Source organism: Hirundo rustica, chromosome 1 (genome assembly GCF_015227805.2).
Source record: "Hirundo rustica isolate bHirRus1 chromosome 1, bHirRus1.pri.v3, whole genome shotgun sequence".
Taxonomy (NCBI): domain Eukaryota; kingdom Metazoa; phylum Chordata; class Aves; order Passeriformes; family Hirundinidae; genus Hirundo; species Hirundo rustica.
Window position 1 is genome coordinate 263,250 of NC_053450.1, and position 23,988 is coordinate 287,237.

The window sequence follows — 23,988 nt, forward strand, 5'->3', positions numbered from 1 at the left end:
ACAGAGACTCCGCCCCCTCTACTCCTCTGAGACCAACCTCACAGTGAAAAATTCCTTCTTCTTGGCCCAAGGATTTCCAGCTGGTTTCTCTTTTTCCCTTGCACTCCTGTCCACAACATGTGCATTGCTGACAACAGCCTGGCTCATTAATTTCATTAACTGCCAGCAGGAATTTGCACACACTGATAACAAACCTGTTCATCCCTGTCTCTCCAGAGTCCCAGTTTTCTCAGCCTCTCCTCTAGCAAAGATCGTCCAGTCACTTTAGTATCTTTCCAGTGCTGAACTAGATTGGTTTCACAAATTCTAGGTGTTTCATCCAAGAATGTTCTGAGCTCTATCTTGAACACTGGAGACACCTACTGAAGTAAGGGTTGACTGAGATCTTGTAGTCCCTTTGTTCTTCACCACCACCACCACCACAGGGTCTTGCCCTGCAAAGCTGCTACCCAGCCTCTCAGCCTACAGCATGACTGTGAGCCCATTGCCATTCCTGCCCAGATGTAGAACTTCACACTTTGTCCTCCTGAACATCAGGAGATGCCTTTTAACCCTCGTCTCCATCTCCCTCTTTCTTATGGCACAACCAAGTGGGGCCTCAGACATTCCACCATCTACCAACTTGCCGCGGGGGCAACTCTTCTACAGCCCACATGGAACAGATAAGCCCAGGCGTTGACTCCAGGCTCAGATGCAAAGGCCAGACCAGCCTGACCTGCCTGTCACAGTTTGGGGCTCCTCTTCACAACACACCCACAAACCCAAAATCAGGGGTTCTACAAGCTGGCACCATGGATAACACGCGTGCTCTCCAAATCCTGACCTCATCTTCTGTTCCTTTTGACATGCACTATCAACACCAGCCTTTGGTCTCAAATACTCACACTTTAAAGGAGGATTGACAGCAATGGAAGGGGAAGCTCCCCATGCACACCACAGCTGCAAAGGCCAGACCAGACTGACATGGCTGCGATAGAATGGGGCCCCTCATAACAACATACACACAAACTAAACCACACAAGTGCCACAAAAAGACCTCACTGATGATACTCAAAGTTATCCGAGGCTTCTGTTGTATATTCTCATTTCTCTGACATGTACCTTCATAGCAAATCCTCCCAAATACCCACTCTCACTTTAAAGTTGCCACCAAGGACAGATGGACATTATCTGTAGAGCAGGACATGGCACTGAAGGATTGTGCAAAGGAAAACACTCCCCCACAACCACATTCGCAAGTACATGCCATACAAAGCCGATGTTACAATTTCTGTTCAGCTGCCTGTAAAGAATAACAAGGTCAACCGGCTTTTTCTAAGTGAATGTCCACACTTCTTTCAATGGCTCCTTGGGTCTTCATCTTATCCTTCAGCAGTTTTTGTTTCCAGGTTTCACCCAGAGCCCAGCAATGGCACCCACAGTGTGACCTTGCTGGGCCCAGCTGAGATGAGTGCTACGGATGAACCAACACCAGACATTGGACAGCTGGGGAGGTGTCACGGGGATTGTTCTCCCACATCCAGCAGGAAAGGCCTGGCATGTAGACAGGTTTAGAAGAATGGCAAGGTGTCAGGGAGGGAGAGAATGCGATGGAAGGGGACACCCACCACCCCCTGAAGAGCTGCAATGCCCAGATGAGCCTGACGTGGCTGTGGGAGAATGAGGACCCTCTCCACAAGACACCCACAAAGCAAAGCACACCAGGGCCATGGGGTGACTTCACTGATGACACCCCACTGTCATGAGCTCTGGAATCGTCATCAGACCAATACCCAAAAAACATCAGCAGAAGCAGTCTCTGGTCTCTAATACTTGCATTTAAAAGCTGCCGCCAAGGTCACATGGACAGGCACTCAAAAATAGGACATGACACTGCAGAGTTGCAGGAAGGAAAACACTCCCCACCTCAGGACTCACCACTCTGAGCCAGCCAGGAACTGTGGCCTGCAAAATGCCCACAGGCCATGGGACAATGCTGTCCTGCCCATGCAGGACCAGCATAAAAGCCAGCCCAGAGCCTCTCTCCCTCACACACTACTCCTCACACCTTCGACTCCTGCTCCTGCTGACCAGGTGAGCCTCAAGCCCCTCACCCTACTGATCCTGCACCCCTGGGCCCTCTCTGCCAGCACGCTCGGCCAGAGCCTCAGGAGCCCCACAACAGCCTCCATGCTCCCTTGTCCTCCTGATACACCACCCTTTGCTACCCTCACCCCCACAGCCTTTCCACAACCTCCTCTCTTCCAGGACCCTCCACACCACACCCATGGCCTGCTCCAACATCTGCCAACCCTGCGGACCCACCCCGCTGGCCAACAGCTGCAACGAGCCCTGTGCCCTGCAATGCCAGGATTCTCACGTCATCATCAACCCTTCCCCTGTGCTGATCACCCTGCCAGGACCCATCATGACCTCCTTCCCCCAGAACACTGCCGTCGGATCCACCTCCTCGGCTGCTGTGGGCACTGAACTCAGTGCCCAGGGACAGCCCATCTCGGGTGGATTTGGCTTCGGCCTTGGCTATGGCCTTGGCTATGGCCGTGGGTTTGGCTGTGGCCTGGGAGGCCTGGGCTGCTACGGCAGAAGGGGCTGCTACAACTGCTAAGGGCCCTCAAAACCATCCATGACACCACCAGCTTGGCATTCTGGAAAAAGCTCCTGCAAGCAAAGCACCTCAGCTGATGGTCTCTCTAGTTGTACTTCACACCTGATTCCTTCAGTTTCTTATTTCACTTCAATAAATTTTTCTTGCATCAGAACTGGAGTTGCTTCCTCTCCTTTTTTGAATTCCAATGTTGTTACATCTGCACTTTGGGCAATTGCAACACTCCACCATTTTGTAGGATGGAAAAGGTGCAAAGAACATTTCCTATCAAATACATCTCCACCAGTAACAACCAACGCTGACATGGAAAACAGGGGAGAGGGGGGCACCTTCCAGAACATGACACAAGGCCATCACCTGATCTATCAAAGGCTTTGACACTACCATTCTGCCTTGGGCACAGCTTGGCCAAAGTCACTCGAGGCCAGCGCGCACTTGAAAAATTCTCTTTCCAGCAGCACTCTTGAGTCCTCCCAACAAACAGAGGAACAAGAGCACCCACTTGGGCAGGAACTGTAAGAGACCAAGTGCTTCCATCCCCTCTGCTCTGGCACGCCCAGCTGGAGCTGCATTTCCAGGACGATGATCAGTTCAGTTTTGGAGCTCTCTGCTGAGGGAAACCATCATCTCCTACACTCTCTGAGTGCCCATACTGACTGAAAAATTTCTGCCTCCTTTGCCCATGTAAGTCCATTTTTTTCACTTGCGTACTTTCCCGCTTTTCTGTCATGCATGTGCTGTGGACAACAGCTGGGCTCCCACACACTCATGACACCCGCCTGCTCATGCTTGTCTCCTCAGAGTCCCAGCTCTCTCACTCTCTCCTCTAGCAAAGATCCACCAGCCCTTGCACTATCTGGTGGCCCTCAAATGGTCTTCATCCACTCCCCCATTTGTGCTTCTTCACCTGTGGAGGCCAGAACTGTCCACACTGCTCCACACGGGATCTCCCCAGGGCTCTAAAGAGAGCAAGGGCCACCTCTCCCAACTTCATGCCAACAATTCTCTGAAATCTGTCTTGGACACTGGTGACACCCGTTGAAGTAAGGCTCCACTGGGACCTTCTGGGTTCATTGTTGTATACCAGCCTCCCTCCAGGCTCTCAGTCCACACCATGATCTGGGGCCCAGTGCAATTCCTGTCCAGATGCACAACTTCAGAAGTTACACTCCTGAAATGCAGGAGATTCCTTTAACCCCTAGACTCTAGATCCCATGGATTGGTGGAAAACCAGATCCCTCTGATTTGTGGGGTTTTACACTCCAGCATCTGGTAACTTGCTGAGGGAGCAACTCTCCTACTGCCCACATGGAACACAAGAGTCCACCTGGCACAGATGCAAAGCCCAGACCAGCCTGAGCAGAATGTGATAGTTCGGGACTCCTCCTCACAACACACCCACAAACCAAACCCCATGAATTCTACAGGCTGACACCACTGAGGACACCAATCCGCTCCAAATCCTGGTCACATCTTCAGTCCCCTTTGACACACACTTTCAACACCAGCCTTTGGTCTCAAATACTCATACAGTGAAGGAGGAATGACCATGATGGAAGGGGCAGCTCCTCATGCACAGCACAGCTGCAAAGGCCAGACCACCCTGACACTGGGGAGATGGAATGGGGCCACTCATCACAACACACGCACAAACTAAACAATGCAAGTGCCACAGAATGACCTTACCAGTGGCACCCATAGTTTTCCTAGGCTTTTATTGTATATTCTCATTTGTCTGACATGCACCTTCATAGCAAATCCTCCCAAATTCTCACTTTCACTTTAAAATTGCCACAAAGATTACATGGACATGGTCTGAAGAGCAGGACATGACACTGAAGGATTGTGCGAAGGAAAACACTCCCCCACAACCACATGTGCAGTCCATGCCACACAAAGACAATGTTACAATTTCTGTTCAGCTGCCACTAGAGATTAACAAGTTCCACCCGCTATTTCAGAAAATTGAACGTCAGCATTTCCTTCAATGGCTCCTCAGGTCTTCATCTTATCCTTCACTAGTTTTCCTTTCTACGTTTCACCCAGAGCCCAGCAATGGCACCCACAGTGTGACCTTGCTGGGCCCAGCTGAGATGAGCACTACAGATGAACCAACACCAGACATTGGACAGCTGGGGAGGCGTCACGGGGATTGCTCTCCCATATCCAGCAGGAAAGGCCTGGCATGTAGACAGGTTTAGAGGAATGGTAATGTGATAGGGAGGGAGAGAATGTGATGGAAGGGGACACCCATCACCCCCAGAAGAGCTGCAAAGCCCAGATGAGCCTGACGTGGCTGTGGGAGAATGAGGACCCTCTCTACAAGACACGCACAAAGCACAGCACAACAGGGCCATGGGGTGACTTCACTGATGACACCCCACTGTCATGAGCTCTGGAATCATCATCAGACCAACACCCCAAAACACCATCATCAGCAGCAACAGTCTTTGGTCTCTAATACTTGCATTTAAAAGCTGCCGCCAAGGTCACATGGACAGGGACTCAAAAATAGAACATGACACTGCAGAGCTGCAGGAAGGAAAACACTCCCCACCTCAGGACTCACCACTCTGAGCCAGCCACGAACTGTGGCCTGCAGAATGTCCTCAGAGACATCACACAAGGCTGTCCCGCCCATCCAGGACCATCATAAAAGCCGGCCCAGAGCCTCTCTCCCTCACACACTACTCCTCACACCTTCTACTCCTGCTCCTGCTGATCAGGTAAGCCTCAAGCCCCTCACCCTCCTGATCCTGCACCCCTGGGCCCTCTCTGCCAGCACGCTCGGCCAGAGCCTCAGGAGCCCCACAACAGCCTCCACGTTCCCTTGTCCTCCTGACACACTACCCCTTGCTACCCTCACCCCCACAGCCTTTCCTCACCCCCCTCTCTTCCAGGACCCTCCACATCACACCCATGGCCTGCTCCAACATCTGCCAACCCTGCGGACCCACCCCGCTGGCCAACAGCTGCAACGAGCCCTGTGCCCTGCAATGCCAGGATTCTCACGTCGTCATCAACCCTTCCCCTGTGCTGATCACCCTGCCAGGACCCATCATGACCTCCTTCCCCCAGAACACCGCCGTCGGATCCACCTCCTCGGCTGCTGTGGGCACTGAACTCAGTGCCCAGGGACAGCCCATCTCGGGTGGATTTGGCTTTGGCCTTGGCTACGGCCTTGGCTATGGCCGTGGATGTGGCTATGGCCTGGGAGGCCTGGGCTGCTACGGCAGAAGGGGCTGCTACAACTGCTAAGGGCCCTCAAAACCATCCATGACACCACCAGCTTGGCATTCTGGAAAAAGCTCCTGCAAGCAAAGCACCTCAGCTGATGGTCTCTCTAGTTGTACTTCACACCTGATTCCTTCAGTTTCTTATTTCACTTCAATAAATTTTTCTTGCATCAGAACCAGAGTTGCTTCCTCTCCTTTTTGAATTCCAATGTTGTTACATCTGCACTTTGGGCAATTGCAACACTCCACCATTTTGTAGGATGGAAAAGGTGCAAAGAACATTTCCTATCAAATACATCTCCACCAGTAACAACCAACGCTGACATGGAAAACAGGGGAGAGGGGGGCACCTTCCAGAACATGACACAAGGCCATCACCTGATCTATCAAAGGCTTTGACACTACCATTCTGTCTTGGGCACAGCTTGGCCAAAGTCACTCGAGGCCAGCGCGCACTTGAAAAATTCTCTTTCCAGCAGCACTCTTGAGTCCTCCCAACAAACAGAGGAACAAGAGTATCCACTTGGGCAGGAACTCTGGATAGGAAGTGTTACCATCACCTCTGCTCTGGCACGCCCAGCAGGTGCTGCATTTCCAGCACTAGGGCCGGTTCAGTTTTGGAGCCCCCAGAAGAGGGAACCCATCATCTCCTATACTCTCTGAGAACCCACACACTCTGAAAAAGTCTTGCCTCCTTTGCCCATGGAACTCTGTCTCTTGTCACTTGCGCACTTATAGCATTTTCCTTCCCTGTGTGCAGTGTTAAGACCAGATGGGCACCCACACACTCGTGGCACCCACAGCCCAGCCATTCCTCCTCAGAGTCCCAGCTCTCTCACTCTTTCCTCTAGCAAAGATCCACCAGCCCTTGCACTGTATAGTGGCCCTCAAATGGTCTTCATCCACTCCCCCATTTGTGCTTCTTCACCTGTGGAGGCCAGAACTGTCCACACAGCTCCACATGGGATCTCCCCAGGGCTCTAAAGAGAGCAAGGGCCACCTCTCCCAACTTCATGCCAACAATTCTCTGAAATCTGTCTTGGACACTCGTGACACCCGTTGAAGTAAAGCTCCACTGTGACATTGCAAGTTTCATTCTTCTCTACCAGTTGCTTTCTAGACCTGCAATTCTCAGCATTGCCTGGGCGACAGTGCCATTCCTGTCCACATGCAGAACTTCAGAAGTTACACTCTTGAAATGCGGGAGATTCCTTTAACCCCTAGGACTCCAGATCCCCCTGGCTGCTGGAACAACCAAGAGGGGCCTCAGACACTCCACCACGTGCAATCTTCCTGAGTGGGCAACTCGCCTGCTGCTCACATGGAACTGAAGAGTCCATGCAGTCACTCCGGGCACAGATGCAAAGCCCAGACCAGCCAGACCAGCATTTGATGGCTTGGGGCCCCTTTTCACAACATTCTCACAAACACAAAGTCAGGGGTTCTACACGCTGACACAACAGAAAACACGACTCCTCTCCAAATCCTGGTCACGTCCTCTGTCCCCTTTCACACGCACCTTCAACACCAGCCTTTGGTCTCAAATACTCACACAGTAAAGGAGGAACGACCACAATGGAAGGAGCAGATCCGCATGCACAGCACAGCTGCAAAGGCCAGACCAGACTGACATGGCTGTGATACATTGGGGCCCCTCACCACAACACATCCACAAACTAAACCACTCAAGTGCCTCCAAATGATCTCACTCATGAAACCCATAGTTTTCCTAGGCTTTTATTGTATATTGTCTGGCATGCACCTTCCAAGCAAATCCTACCAAATACCCACTCGCACATTAAAGTTGCCACAAAGATTACATGGACATGGTCTGAAAAGCAGGACATGACACTGATGGAATGTCTAAAGGAAAACACTCCCCACATCACGATTCCCAAACCCATGCCAGACAAATCTGATGCCACAATATCCATTCAGCTACCTGCAGTGAGTAAAAAGGTCAACCCCCTTTCTCGGAAAAGTGAATGTCAAAACTTCTTTCAATGGCTCCTCAGGTCTTCATCTTATCCTTCACCAGTTTTCCTTTCCAGGTTTCACTCAGGGCCCAGCAATGGCATCCACAGTGTGACCTTGCTGGGGCCAGCTGAGACGAGCGCTACAGATGAACCAACACCAGACATTGGACAGCAGGGGAGGCGTCACGGGGATTGTTCTCCCATATCCAGCAAGAAAGGCCTGGCATGTTGACAGGTTTAGAAGAATGGCAGTGTGACAGGGAGAGAGAGAATGTGATGGAAGGGGACACCCACCACCCCCAGAAGAGCTGCAAAGCCCAAATGAGCCTGATGGGGCTGTGGGAGAATGAGGACCCCCTCCACAAGACACCCACAAAGCACAGCACAACAGGGCCATGGGGTGACTTCACGGATGACACCCCACTGTCATGAGCTCTGGTCTCGTCATCTGACCAATACCCAGAAAACATCATCAGCAGCAGTGTTTGGTCTCTAATACTTGCATTTAAAAGCTGCCGCCAAGGTCACATGGACAGGGACTCAGAAACAGGACATGACACTGCAGAGTTGCAGGAAGGAAAACACTCCCCACCTCAGGACTCACCACTCTGAGCCAGCCACGAACTGTGGCCTGCAAAATGCCCCCAGGCCATGGGACAATGTTGTCCCGCCCATCCAGGACCAGCATAAAAGCCAGCCCAGAGCCTCTCTCCCTCACACACTACTCCTCACACCTTCTACTCCTGCTCCTGCTGACCAGGTGAGCCTCAAGCCCCTCACCCTACTGATCCTGCACCCCTGGGCCCTCTCTGCCAGCACGCTCGGCCAGAGCCTCAGGAGCCCCACAACAGCCTCCACGCTCCCTTGTCCTCCTGACACACCGCCCCTTGCTACCCTCACCCCCACAGCCTTTCCTCACCCTCCTCTCTTCCAGGACCCTCCACACCACACCCATGGCCTGCTCCAACATCTGCCAACCCTGCGGACCCACCCCGCTGGCCAACAGCTGCAACGAGCCCTGTGCCCTGCAATGCCAGGATTCTCACGTCGTCATCAACCCTTCCCCTGTGCTGATCACCCTGCCAGGACCCATCATGACCTCCTTCCCCCAGAACACCGCCGTCGGATCCACCTCCTCGGCTGCCGTGGGCACTGAACTCAGTGCCCAGGGACAGCCCATCTCGGGTGGATTTGGTTTTGGCCTTGGCTATGGCCTTGGCTATGGCCGTGGATGTGGCTATGGCCTGGGAGGCCTGGGCTGCTACGGCAGAAGCGGCTGCTACAACTGCTAAGGGCCCTCAAAACCATCCATGACACCACCAGCTGGGCATTCTGGAAAAAGCTCCTGCAAGCAAAACACCTCAGCTGATGGTATCTCTACTTGTACTCCACACCTGATTCCTTCCGCTTCTTGTTAACCATTCTTTCACTTCAATAAATTTTTCTTGCATCAGAACCAGAGTTGCTTCCTCTCCTTTTTGAATTCCAATGTTGTCACATCTGCACTTTGGGCAATTGCAACACTCAACCATTTTGTTGGATGGAAAAGGTGCAACGAACATTTCCTGTCAAATACATCTCCTCCAGTAACAACCAACACTGACATAGGAAACAGAGTAGACAGGGAACCTTCCAGAACATGACACAAGGCCATCACCTGATCTACCAAAGGCTTTGACACTACCATTCTGTCTTGGGCACAGCTTGGCCAAAGTCACTCGAGGCCAGGGCGCACTTGAAAAATTCTCTTTCCAGCAGCACTCTTGAGTGCTCCCAGCAAACAGAGCAACAAGAGCATCCACCTGAGCAGGAACTCTGGATAGGAAGTGTTACCATCACCTCTGCTCTGGCAGGCACAGCAGGTGCTGCATTTCCAGCACTAGGGCCGGTTCAGTTTTGGAGCCCCCAGAAGAGGGAACCCATCATCTCCTATACTCTCTGAGAACCCACACACTCTGAAAAAGTCTTGCCTCCTTTGCCCATGGAACTCTGTCTCTTGTCACTTGCGCACTTACAGCATTTTCATTCCCTGTGTGCAGTGTTAAGACCAGATGGGCACCCAAACAATCGTGACACCCACAGTCCAGCCTTGTCTCCTCAGAGTCCCAGCTCTCTCACTCTCTCCTCTAGCAAAGATCCACCAGCCCTTGCACTATCTGGTGGCCCTCAAATGGTCTTCATCCACTCCCCCATTTGTGCTTCTTCACCTGTGGAGGCCAGAACTGTCCACACTGCTCCACACGGGATCTCCCCAGGGCTCTAAAGAGAGCAAGGGCCACCTCTCCCAACTTCATGCCAACAATTCTCTGAAACCTGTCTTGGACACTGGTGACACCCGTTGAAGTAAGGCTCCACTGCAACCTTCTGGTCTCTTTCTTCTCCACCAGCACCACAGGGTGCTGCTCAGAAAAGCCATTTTCCACACTCTCAGCCCACAGCATGACAAAGGGCCAAGTGCTATTCCTGTTCAGATGCAGAACTTCACATTTTAGACTCTTGAAATGCAGGAGATTCCTTTAACCCTTACATTCCAGATCCCTTGGACGGGCGGAAAAACCAGATCCCTCAGACTCGTGGGGTTTTAGACACTCCAGCATCTTGTAACTTGCTGAGGGAGCAACTCTCCTACGGCCCACATGGAACACAAGAGTCCACCTGGCACAGATGCAAAGCCCAGACCAGCCTGAGCAGACTGTGATCGTTTGGGACTCCTCCTCACAACACACCCACAAACCAAACCCCATGAATTCTACAGGCTGACACCACTGAGGACACCCATCCTCTCCAAATCCTGGTCACATCTTCAGTCCCCTTTGACACACAACATCAACACCAGCCTTTGGTCTCAAATACTCACACTTTAATGGAGGAACGACCACAATGGAAGGGGCAGCCCCTTGTGCACAGCACAGTTGTAAAGGCCAGATCAGACTGACATGGCTGCAATGGAATGGGGCCACTCATCAAAACACTCCCACAAACTAAACCACATAAGCGCCCCTAAATAACCTCACCACTGGAACCCATAGTTTTCCTAGGCTTTTATTTTTGAATCTGATTTCTCTGGCATGCACCTTCCAAGCAAATCCTACCAAATACACACTCGCACATTAAAGTTGCCACAAAGATTACATGGACATGGTCTGAAAAGCAGGAGATGACACTGATGGAATGTCTAAAGGAAAACACTCCCCACATCACGACTCCCAAACCCATGCCAGACAAATCTAATGCCACAATATCCATTCAGCTACCTGGAGTGAGTAAAAAGGTCAACCCTCTTTTTCAGAAAAGTTAATGTCCACACTTTCTTCAATGGCTCCTCAGGTCTTCATCTTATCCTTCACCAGTTTTCCTTTCCAGGTTTCACTCAGGGCCCAGCAATGGCACCCACAGTGTGACCTTGCTGGGCCCAGCTGAGACGAGTGCTACGGATGAACCAACACCAGACATTGGACAGCAGGGGAAGCGTCACAGGGATTGTTCTCCCATATCCAGCAGGAAAGGCCTGGCATGTAGACAGGTTTAGAAGAATGGCAATGTCACAGGGAGTGAGAGAATGTGATGGAAGAGGACACCCATCACCCCCTGAAGAGCTGCAAAGCCCAGATGAGCCTGACGTGGCTGTGGGAGAATGAGGACCCCCTCTACAAGACACCCACAAAGCACAGCACAACAGGGCCATGGGGTGACTTCACTGATGACACCCCACTGTCATGAGCTCTGGTCTCGTCATCAGACCAACACCCAAAAACACCATCATCAGCAGCAACAGTCTTTGGTCTCTAATACTTGCATTTAAAAGCTGCCGCCAAGATCACATGGACAGGCACTCAAAAATAGGACATGACACTGCAGAGTTGCAGGAAGGAAAACACTCCCCACCTCAGGACTCACCACTCTGAGCCAGCCAGGAAATGTGGCCTGCAGAATGTCCTCAGAGTCATTCAACAAGGCTGTCCCGCCCATCCAGGACCAGCATAAAAGCCGGCCCAGAGCCTCTCTCCCTCACACACTACTCCACACACTTTCTACTCCTGCTCCTGCTGACCAGGTGAGCCTCAAGCCCCTCACCCTACTGATCCTGCACCCCTGGGCCCTCTCTGCCAGCACGCTCGGCCAGAGCCTCAGGAGCCCCACAACAGCCTCCACACACCCCTGTCCTCCTGACACACTACCCCTTGCTACCCTCACCCCCACAGCCTTTCCACAACCTCCTCTCTTCCAGGACCCTCCATACCACACCCATGGCCTGCTCCAACATCTGCCAACCCTGCGGACCCACCCCGCTGGCCAACAGCTGCAACGAGCCCTGTGCCCTGCAATGCCAGGATTCTCACGTCGTCATCAACCCTTCCCCTGTGCTGATCACCCTGCCAGGACCCATCATGACCTCCTTCCCCCAGAACACCGCCGTCGGATCCACCTCCTCGGCTGCTGTGGGCACTGAACTCAGTGCCCAGGGACAGCCCATCTCGGGTGGATTTGGCTTTGGCCTTGGCTACGGCCTTGGCTATGGCCGTGGATTTGGCTATGGCCTGGGAGGCCTGGGCTGCTACGGCAGAAGCGGCTGCTACAACTGCTAAGGGCCCTCAAAACCATCCATGACACCACCAGCTTGGCATTCTGGAAAAAGCTCCTGCAAGCAAAGCACCTCAGCTGATGGTCCCTCTACTTGTACTCCACACCTGATTCCTTCAGCTTCTTGTTAACCATTCTTTCACTTCAATAAATTTTTCTTGCATCAGAACTGGAGTTGCTTCCTCTCCTTTTTGAATTCCAATGTTGTCACATCTGCACTTTGGGCAATTGCAACGCTCAACCATTTTGTAGGATGGAAAAGGAGCAAAGAACATTTCCTATCAAATACATCTCCACCAGTAACAACCAACACTGACAGGGGAAACAGAGTAGACAGGGCACCTTCCAAAAAATTACACAAGGCCATCACCTGATCTATCAAAGGCTTTGACACTACCATTCTGTCTTGGGCACAGCTTGGCCAAAGTCACTCGAGGCCAGCGCGCACTTGAAAAATTCTCTTTCCAGCAGCACTCTTGAGTCCTCCCAGCAAACAGAGGAACAAGAGTATCCACTTGGGCAGGAACTCTGGATAGGAAGTGTTACCATCACCTCTGCTCTGGCACGCCCAGCAGGTGCTGCATTTCCAGCACTAGGGCCGGTTCAGTTTTGGAGCCCCCAGAAGAGGGAACCCATCATCTCCTATACTCTCTGAGAACCCACACACTCTGAAAAAGTCTTGCCTCCTTTGCCCATGGAACTCTGTCTCTTGTCACTTGCGCACTTATAGCATTTTCCTTCCCTGTGTGCAGTGTTAAGACCAGATGGGCACCCACACACTCGTGGCACCCACAGCCCAGCCATTCCTCCTCAGAGTCCCAGCTCTCTCACTCTTTCCTCTAGCAAAGATCCACCAGCCCTTGCACTGTATAGTGGCCCTCAAATGGTCTTCATCCACTCCCCCATTTGTGCTTCTTCACCTGTGGAGGCCAGAACTGTCCACACAGCTCCACACGGGATCTCCCCAGGGGTCTAAAGAGAGCAAGGGCCACCTCTCCCAACTTCATGCCAACAATTCTCTGAAATCTGTCTTGGACACTCGTGACACCCATTGGAGTAAAGCTCCACTGTGACATTGTAAGTTTCATTCTTCTCTACCAGTTGCTTTCTAGATCTGCAATTCTCAGCATTGCCTGGGTGACAGTGCCATTCCTGCCCACATGCAGAACTTCAGAAGTTACACTCTTGAAATGCCAGAGATTCCTTTAACCCCTAGGACTCCAGATCCCTCTGGCTGCTGGAACAACCAAGAGGGGCCTCAGACACTCCACCACGTGCAATCTTCCTGAGTGGGCAACTCGCCTGCTGCACACATGGAACAGAAGAGTCCATGCAGTCACTCCGGGCACAGATGCAAAGCCCAGACCAGCCAGACCAGCATTTGATGGCTTGGGGCTCCCCTTCAAAACATTCTCACAAACACAAAGTCAGGGGTTCTACACGCTGACACAACAGAAAACACGACTCCTCTCCAAATCCTGGTCACGTCCTCTGTCCCCTTTCACACGCACCTTCAACACCAGCCTTTGGTCTCAAATACTCACACAGTAAAGGAGGAACGACCACAATGGAAGGAGCAGCTCCTCATGCACAGCACAGCTGCAAAGGCCAGACCAGACTGACATGGCTGTGATACATTGGGGCCCCTCACCACAACACATCCACAAACTAAACCACTCAAGTGCCTCCAAATGATCTCACTCATGAAACCCATAGTTTTCCTAGGCTTTTATTGTATATTGTCTGGCATGCACCTTCCAAGCAAATCCTCCCAAATACCCACTCGCACATTAAAGTTGCCACAAAGATTACAAGAACATGGTCTGAAAAGCAGGACATGACACTGATGGAATGTCTAAAGGAAAACACTCCCCACATCATGACTCCCAAACCCATGCCAGACAAATCTGATGCCACAATATCCATTTAGCTACCTGTAGTGAGTAAAAAGGTCAACCCCCTTTCTCGGAAAAGTGAATGTCCACACTTCCTTCAATGGCTCCTCAGATCTTTATCTTATCCTTCCCCAGTTTTCCTTTCCAGGTTTCACTCAGAGCCCAGCAATGGCACCCACAGTGTGACCTTGCTGGGCCCAGCTGAGACGAGCGCTACGGATGAACCAACACCAGACACAGGACAGCTGGGGAGGCGTCACGGGGATTGTTCTCCCATATCCAGCAGGAAAGGACTGGCATGTAGACAGGTTTAGAAGAATGGCAATGTGACAGGGAGGGAGAGAATGTGATGGAAGGGGACACCCATCACCCCCAGAAGAGCTGCAAAGCCCAGGTGAGCCTGAGGTGGCTGTGGGAGAATGAGGACCCTCTCCACAAGACACGCACAAAGCACAGCACAACAGGGCCATGGGGTGACTTCACGGATGACACCCCACTGTCATGAGCTCTGGTCTCGTCATCAGACCAATACCCAAAAACACCATCATCAGCAGCAACAGTCTTTGGTCTCTAATACTTGCATTTAAAAGCTGCCGCCAAGGTCACATGGACAGGCACTCAAAAATAGGACATGACACTGCAGAGTTGCAGGAAGGAAAACACTCTCCACCTCAGGACTCACCACTCTGAGCCAGCCAGGAAATGTGGCCTGCAGAATGTCCTCAGAGTCATTCAATAAGGCGGTCCCGCCCATCCAGGACCAGCATAAAAGCCGGCCCAGAGCCTCTCTCCCTCACACACTACTCCTCACACCTTCTACTCCTGCTCTTGCTGACCAGGTGAGCCTCAAGCCCCTCACCCTACTGATCCTGCACCCCTGGGCCCTCTCTGCCAGCACGCTCGGCCAGAGCCTCAGGAGCCCCACAACAGCCTCCACGTTCCCTTGTCCTCCTGACACACTACCCCTTGCTACCCTCACCCCCACAGCCTTTCCTCACCCTACTCTCTTCCAGGACCCTCCACACCACACCCATGGCCTGCTCCAACATCTGCCGTCCCTGCGGACCCACCCCGCTGGCCAACAGCTGCAACGAGCCCTGTGCCCTGCAGTGCCAGGATTCTCACGTCGTCATCAACCCTTCCCCTGTGCTGATCACCCTGCCAGGACCCATCATGACCTCCTTCCCCCAGAACACCGCCGTCGGATCCACCTCCTCGGCTGCTGTGGGCACTGAACTCAGTGCCCAGGGACAGCCCATCTCGGGTGGATTTGGCTTCGGCCTTGGCTACGGCCTTGGCTATGGCCGTGGATTTGGCTATGGCCTGGGAGGCCTGGGCTGCTACGGCAGAAGCGGCTGCTACAACTGCTAAGGGCCCTCAAAACCATCCATGACACCACCAGCTGGGCATTCTGGAAAAAGCTCCTGCAAGCAAAACACCTCAGCTGATGGTCTCTCTACTTGTACTCCACACCTGATTCCTTCAGCTTCTTGTTAACCATTCTTTCACTTCAATAAATTTTTCTTGCATCAGAACCGGAGTTGCTTCCTCTCCTTTTTGAATTCCTATGTTGTCACATCTGCACTTTGGGCAATTGCAACACTCAACCATTTTGTTGGATGGAAAAGGTGCAAAGAACATTTCCTATCAAATATATCGCCACCAGTAACAGCCAACACTGACATGGGAAACAGAGTAGATAGGGCACCTTCCAAAAAATTACACAAGGCCATCACCTGATCTACCAAAGGCTTTGACACTACCATTCTGTCTTGGGCACAGCTTGGCCAAAGTCACTCGAGGCCAGCGCGCACTTGAAAAATTCTCTTTCCAGCAGCACTCTTGAGTGCTCCCAGCAAACAGAGCAACAAGAGCATCCACCTGGGCAGGAACTCTGGATAGGAAGTGTTACCATCACCTCTGCTCTGGCAGGCCCAGCAGGTGCTGCATTTCCAGCACTAGGGCCGGTTCAGCTTTGGAGCCCCCAGAAGAGGGAACCCATCATCTCCTATACTCTCTGAGAACCCACACACTCTGAAAAAATCTTGCCTCCTTTGCCCATGGAACTCTGTCTCTTGTCACTTGCACACTTACAGCATTTTCCTTCCCTGTGTGCATTGTTAGGACCAGATGTGCACCCACACACTCGTGACACCCACAGTCCAGCCTTGTCTCCTCAGAGTCCCAGCTCACTCACTCTCTCCTCTAGCAAAGATCCACCAGCCCTTGCACTGTATAGTGGCCCTCAAATGGTCTTCATCCACTCCCCCATTTGTGCTTCTTCACCTGTGGAGGCCAGAACTGTCCCCACCGCTCCACACGGGATCTCCCCAGGGCTCTAAAGAGAGCAAGGGCCACCTCTCCCAACTTCATGCCAACAATTCTCTGAAATCTGACTTGGACACTGGTGACACCCATTGAAGTAAGGCTCCACTGCAACCTTCTGGTCTCTTTCTTCTCCACCAGCACCACAGGGTGCTGCTCAGAAAAGCCATTTTCCACACTCTCAGCCCACAGCGTGACAAAGGGCCCAGTGCTATTCCTGTCCAGATGCACAACTTCACATGTTACACTCTTGAAATGCAGGAGATTCCTTTAACACTTACACTCCAGATCCCTCGGACTGGTGGAAAAACCAGATCAATCAGACTCGTGGGGTTTTAGACACTCCAGCATCTTGTAATTTGCTGAGGGAGCAACTCTTCTACTGCCCACATGGAACACAAGAGCCCACCTGGCACAGATGCAAAGCCCAGACCAGCCTGAGCAGACTGTGATACTTTGGGACTCCCCCTCAAAACACACCCACAAACCAAACCCCAGGAATTTTGCAGGCTGACACCACTAAGGACACCCATCCTCTCCAAATCCTGGTCACATCTTCAGTCCCCTTTGACGCACAACGTCAACACCAGCCTTTGGTCTCAAATACTCACACTTTAATGGAGGAATGTTCACAATGGAAGGGGCAGCTCCTCATGTACGGCACAGCTGCAAAGGCCAGACCAGACTGACATGGCTGCAATGGAATGGGGCCACTTATCACAACACTCCCACAAACTAAACCACATAAGTGCCCCTAAATAACCTCACCAGTGGAACCCATAGTTTTCCTAGGCTTTTATTTTTGAATCTGATTTCTCGGGCATGCACCTTCCAAGCAAATCCTACCAAATACTCACTCGCATATTAAAGTTGCCACAAAGATTACATGGACATGGTCTGAAAAGCAGGACATGGTCTGAAAAGCAGGACATGACACTGTTGGAATGTCTAAAGGAAAACACTCCCCACATCACAACTCCCAAACCCATGCCAGACAAATCTAATGCCACAATATCCATTCAGCTACCTGTAGTGAGTAATAAGGTCAACTATCTTTTTCGGAAAACTGAATGTCTGAAATTCATTTAATGGCTCCTCAGGTCTTCATCTTATCCTTCACCAGTTTTCCTTTCCAGGTTTCACTCAGAGCCCAGCAATGGCACCCACAGTGTGACCTTGCTGGGCCCAGCTGAGACGAACGCTACGGATGAACCAACACCAGACATTGGACAGCTGGGGAGGCGTCACGGGGATTGCTCTCCCATATCCAGCAGGAAAGGCCTGGCATGTAGACAGGTTTAGAGGAATGGTAATGTGATAGGGAGGGAGAGAATGTGATGGAAGGGGACACCCATCACCCCCAGAAGAGCTGCAAAGCCCAGATGAGCCTGACATGGCTGTGGGAGAATGAGGACCTTCTCCACACGAGACGCACAAAGCACAGCACAACAGGGCCATGGGGTGACTTCACGGATGACACCCCACTGTCATGAGCTCTGGTCACATCTACTGACAAATACCAAAAAAACATCATCAGCAGCAGCAGTGTTTGGTCTCTAATACTCGCATTTAAAAGCTGCCGCCAAGGTCACATGGACAGGGACTCAAAAATAGGACATGACACTGCAGAGTTGCAGGAAGAAAAACACTCCCCACCTCAGGACTCACCACTCTGAGCCAGCCACGAACTGTGGCCTGCAAAATGCCCCCAGGCCATGGGGCAATGCTGTCCCGCCCATCCAGGACCAGCATAAAAGCCGGCCCAGAGCCTCTCTCCCTCACACACTTCTCACACCTTCTACTCCTGCTCCTGCTGACCAGGTGAGCCTCAAGCCCCTCACCCTACTGATCCTGCACCCCTGGGCCCTCTCTGCCAGCACGCTCGGCCAGAGCCTCAGGAGCCCCACAACAGCCTCCACGCTCCCTTGTCCTCCTGACACACCGCCCCTTGCTACCCTCACCCCCACAGCCTTTCCTCACCCTCCTCTCTTCCAGGACCCTCCACACCACACCCATGGCCTGCTCCAACATCTGCCGTCCCTGCGGACCCACCCCGCTGGCCAACAGCTGCAACGAGCCCTGTGCCCTGCAGTGCCAGGATTCTCATGTGGTCATCAACCCTTCCCCTGTGCTGATCACCCTGCCAGGACCCATCATGACCTCCTTCCCCCAGAACACCGCCGTCGGATCCACCTCCTCGGCTGCTGTGGGCACTGAACTCAGTGCCCAGGGACAGCCCATCTCGGGTGGATTTGGCTTCGGCCTTGGCTACGGCCTTGGCTATGGCCGTGGGTTTGGCTGTGGCCTGGGAGGCCTGGGCTGCTACGGCAGAAGGGGCTGCTACAACTGCTAAGGGCCCTCAAAACCATCCATGACACAACCAGCTGGGCGTTCTGGAAAAAGCTCCTGCAAGCAAAACACCTCAGCTGATGGTCCCTCTACTTCTACTCCACACCTGATTCCTTCAGCTTCTTGTTAACCATTCTTCCACTTCAATAAATTTTTCTTGCATCAGAACCGGAGTTGCTTCCTCTTCTTTTTGAATTCCTATGTTGTCACATCTGCACTTTGGGCAATTGCAACACTCAACCATTTTGTTGGATGGAAAAGGTGCAACGAACATTTCCTATCAAATATATCGCCACCAGTAACAGCCAACACTGACAGGGGAAACAGAGTAGACAGGGCACCTTCCAAAAAATTACACAAGGCCATCACCTGATCTACCATAGGCTTTGACACTACCATTCTGTCTTGGGCACAGCTTGGCCAAAGTCACTCAAGACCAGCGTGTACTTGAAAAATTCTCTTTCCAGCAGCACTCTTGAATGCTCCCAGCAAACAGAGGAACAAGAGCATCCACTTGGGCAGGAACTCTGGATAGGAAGTGTTACCATCACCTCTGCTCTGGCACGCCCAGCAGGTGCTGCATTTCCAGCACTAGGGCCGGTTCAGCTTTGGAGCCCCCAGAAGAGGGAACCCATCATCTCCTATACTCTCTGAGAACCCACACACTCTGAAAAAGTCTTGCCTCCTTTGCCCATGGAACTCTGTCTCTTGTCACTTGCGCACTTATAGCATTTTCCTTCCCTGTGTGCAGTGTTAAGACCAGATGGGCACCCAAACAATCGTGGCACCCACAGCAAAGCCTTGTCCTCTCAGAGTCCCAGCTCTCTCACTCTCTCCTCTAGCAAAGATCCACCAGCCCTTGCACTATCTGGTGGCCCTCAAATGGTCTTCATCCACTCCCCCATTTGTGCTTCTTCACCTGTGGAGGCCAGAACTGTCCACACCGCTCCACACGGGATCTCCCCAGGGCTCTAAAGAGAGCAAGGGCCACCTCTCCCAACTTCATGCCAACAATTCTCTGAAATCTCTCTTGGACACTGGTGACACCCATTGAAGTAAGACTCCACTGCAACCTTCTGATCTCTTTCTTCTCCACCAGCACCACAGGGTGCTGCTCAGAAAAGCCATTTTCCACACTCTCAGCCCACAGCATGACAAAGGGCCCAGTGCTATTCCTGTCCAGATGCACAACTTCACATGTTACACTCTTGAAATGCAGGAGATTCCTTTAACACTTACACTCCAGATCCCTCGGACTGGTGGAAAAACCAGATCAATCAGACTCGTGGGGTTTTAGACACTCCAGCATCTGGTAACTTGCTGAGGGAGCAACTCTCCTACGGCCCACATGGAACACAAGAGTCCACCTGGCACAGATGCAAAGCCCAGACCAGCCTGAGCAGACTGTGATCGTTTGGGACTCCCCCTCAAAACACACCCACAAACCAAACCCCAGGAATTCTACAGGCTGACACCACTGAGGACACCCATCCTCTCCAAATCCTGGTTACATCTTCAGTCTCCTTTGACACACAACGTCAACACCAGCCTTTGGTCTCAAATACTCACACTTTAATGGAGGAATGTCCACAATGGAAGGGGCAGCTCCTTGTGCACAGCACAGCTGCAAAGGCCAGACCAGACTGACACTGCGGAGATGGAATGGGGCCACTTATCACAACACTCCCACAAACTAAACCACATAAGCGCCCCTAAATAACCTCACCACTGGAACCCATAGTTTTCCTAGGCTTTTATTTGAGAATCTGATTTCTCTGGCATGCACCTTCCAAGCAAATCCTACCAAATACACACTCGCACATTAAAGTTGCCACAAAGATTACATGGACATGGTCTGAAAAGCAGGACATGACACTGATGGAATGTCTAAAGGAAAACACTCCCCACATCACGACTCCCAAACCCATGCCAGAAAAATCTGATGCCACAATATCCATTTAGCTACCTGTAGTGAGTAAAAAGGTCAACCCCCTTTTTTGGAAAAGTGAATGTCCACACTTCTTTCAATGGCTCCTCAGGTCTTCATCTTATCCTCCACCAGTTTTTGTTTCCAGGTTTCACTCAGAGCCCAGCAATGGCACCCACAGTGTGACCTTGCTGGGCCCAGCTGAGACGAGTGCTACAGATGAACCAACACCAGACATTGGACAGCTGGGGAGGTGTCACGGGGATTGTTCTCACATATCCAGCAGGAAAGGCCTGGCATGTAGACAGGTTTAGAGGAATGGCAATGTGACAGGGAGGGAGAGAATGTGATGGAAGAGGACACCCATCACCCCCTGAAGAGCTGCAAAGCCCAGATGAGCCTGACATGGCTGTGGTGGAATGAGGACCCTCTCCACAAGACACCCACAAACCACAGCACACCCGGGCCATGGGGTGACTTCACTGATGACACCTCACTGTCATGAGCTCTGGTCTCGTCATCAGAGCAATACCCAAAACACATCATCATCATCATCATCAACCGTCTTTGGTCTCTAATACTAACTTTTAAAAGCTGCCGCCACAGTCACATGGACAGGGACTCAAAAATAGGACATGACACTGCAGAGTTGGAGGAAGGAAAACACTCCCCACCTCAGGACTCACCACTCTGAGCCAGTCACGAACTGTGGCCTGCAAAATACCCACAGGCCATGGGACAATGCTGTCCCGCCCATACAGGACCAATATAAAACCCAGCCCAGAGGCTCTCTCACTCACACACTACTCCTCACACCTTCTACTCCTGCTCCTGCTGACCAGGTGAGCCTCAAGCCCCTGACCCTGCTGATCCTGCACCCCTAGGCCCTCTCTGCCAGCACACTCGGCCAGAGCCTCAGGAGCCCCACAACAGCCTCCACGCTCCCTTGTCCTCCTGATACACCAACCTTTGCTACCCTCACCCCCACAGCCTTTCCTCAACCGCCTCTCTTCCAGGACCCTCCACACCACACCCATGGCCTGCTCCAACATCTGCCAACCCTGCGGACCCACCCCGCTGGCCAACAGCTGCAACGAGCCCTGTGCCCTGCAGTGCCAGGATTCTCATGTGGTCATCAACCCTTCCCCTGTGCTGATCACCCTGCCAGGACCCATCATGACCTCCTTCCCCCAGAACACCGCCGTCGGATCCACCTCCTCGGCTGCTGTGGGCACTGAACTCAGTGCCCAGGGACAGCCCATCTCGGGTGGATTTGGCTTTGGCCTTGGCTACGGCCTTGGCTATGGCCGTGGGTTTGGCTGTGGCCTGGGAGGCCTGGGCTGCTACGGCAGAAGGGGCTGCTACAACTGCTAAGGGCCCTCAAAACCATCCATGACACAACCAGCTGGGCGTTCTGGAAAAAGCTCCTGCAAGCAAAACACCTCAGCTGATGGTCCCTCTACTTCTACTCCACACCTGATTCCTTCAGCTTCTTGTTAACCATTCTTCCACTTCAATAAATTTTTCTTGCATCAGAACCGGAGTTGCTTCCTCTTCTTTTTGAATTCCTATGTTGTCACATCTGCACTTTGGGCAATTGCAACACTCAACCATTTTGTAGGATGGAAAAGGTGCAACGAACATTTCCTATCAAATATATCGCCACCAGTAACAGCCAACACTGACATGGGAAACAGAGTAGACAGGGCACCTTCCAAAAAATTACACAAGGCCATCACCTGATCTACCATAGGCTTTGACACTACCATTCTGTCTTGGGCACAGCTTGGCCAAAGTCACTCAAGACCAGCGTGTACTTGAAAAATTCTCTTTCCAGCAGCACTCTTGAATGCTCCCAGCAAACAGAGGAACAAGAGCATCCACTTGGGCAGGAACTCTGGATAGGAAGTGTTACCATCACCTCTGCTCTGGCACGCCCAGCAGGTGCTGCATTTCCAGCACTAGGGCCGGTTCAGTTTTGGAGCCCCCAGAAGAGGGAACCCATCATCTCCTATACTCTCTGAGAACCCACACACTCTGAAAAAGTCTTGCCTCCTTTGCCCACGGAACTCTGTCTCTTGTCACTTGCGCACTTATAGCATTTTCCTTCCCTGTGTGCAGTGTTAAGACCAGATGGGCACCCAAACAATCGTGGCACCCACAGCAAAGCCTTGTCCTCTCAGAGTCCCAGCTCTCTCACTCTCTCCTCTAGCAAAGATCCACCAGCCCTTGCACTATCTGGTGGCCCTCAAGTGCTCTTCATCCACTCCCCCATTTGAGCTTCTTCACCTGTGGAGGCCAGAACTGTCCACACTGCACCACACGGGATCTCCCCAGGGCTCTAAAGAGAGCAAGGGCCACCTCTCCCAACTTCATGCCAACAATTCTCTGAAATCTGTCTTGGACACTGGTGACACCCATTGAAGTAAAGTTCCACTGCAACCTTCTGGTCTCTTTCTTCTCCACCAGCACCACAGGGTTCTGCTCAGAAAAGCCATTTTCCACAGTCTCAGCCCGCAGCATGATGAAGGGCCAAGTGCTATTCCTGTCGAGATGCAGAACTTCAGATGTTACACTCTTGAAATGCAGGAGATTCCTTTAACCCCTAGACTCTGGAGCCATTGGACTGGCGGAAAAACCAGATCCCTCAGACTCGTGGGGATTTAGACACTCCAGCATCTGGTAACTTGCTGATGGAGCAACTCTCCTACTGCCCACATGGAACACAAGAGTCCACCTGGCACAGATGCAAAGCCCAGACCAGCCTGAGCAGACTGGGATAGTTTGGAACTCCTCCTCAAAACACACCCACAAACCAAACCCCATGAATTCTACAGGCTGACACCACTGAGGACACCCATCCTCTCCAAATCCTGGTCATGTTTTCAGTCCCCTTTGACACACACCGTCAACACCAGCCTTTGGTCCCAAATACTCACACAGTGAAGGAGGAACGACCACGATGGAAGGGGCAGCTCATCATGCACAGCACAGCTGCAAAGGCCCGACCACCCTGACACTGGGGAGATGGAATGGGGCCACTCATCACAACACACGCACAAACTAAACCACGCAAGTGCCACAGAATGACCTT

At 52.1% G+C, this 23,988-nt stretch overlaps 3 protein-coding genes across 3 annotated transcripts; all 3 read left to right on the forward strand.

The window, feature by feature from the left end:
* Nucleotides 1-5,524: 5,524 nt before the first annotated feature.
* On the forward strand, nucleotides 5,525-5,863 carry LOC120749383 (feather beta keratin-like). Its single transcript, XM_040056738.1, has one exon. The coding sequence runs from the start codon at nucleotides 5,525-5,527 to the stop codon at nucleotides 5,861-5,863; it is 339 nt and encodes a 112-aa protein (XP_039912672.1).
* Nucleotides 5,864-8,770: 2,907 nt separating this feature from the next.
* On the forward strand, nucleotides 8,771-9,109 carry LOC120749409 (feather beta keratin-like). The gene has a single exon (XM_040056787.1). The coding sequence runs from the start codon at nucleotides 8,771-8,773 to the stop codon at nucleotides 9,107-9,109; it is 339 nt and encodes a 112-aa protein (XP_039912721.1).
* Nucleotides 9,110-15,325: 6,216 nt separating this feature from the next.
* Nucleotides 15,326-15,664, forward strand: LOC120749431 (feather beta keratin-like). The gene has a single exon (XM_040056822.1). The coding sequence runs from the start codon at nucleotides 15,326-15,328 to the stop codon at nucleotides 15,662-15,664; it is 339 nt and encodes a 112-aa protein (XP_039912756.1).
* The last annotated feature ends 8,324 nt before the right edge of the window (nucleotides 15,665-23,988 follow it).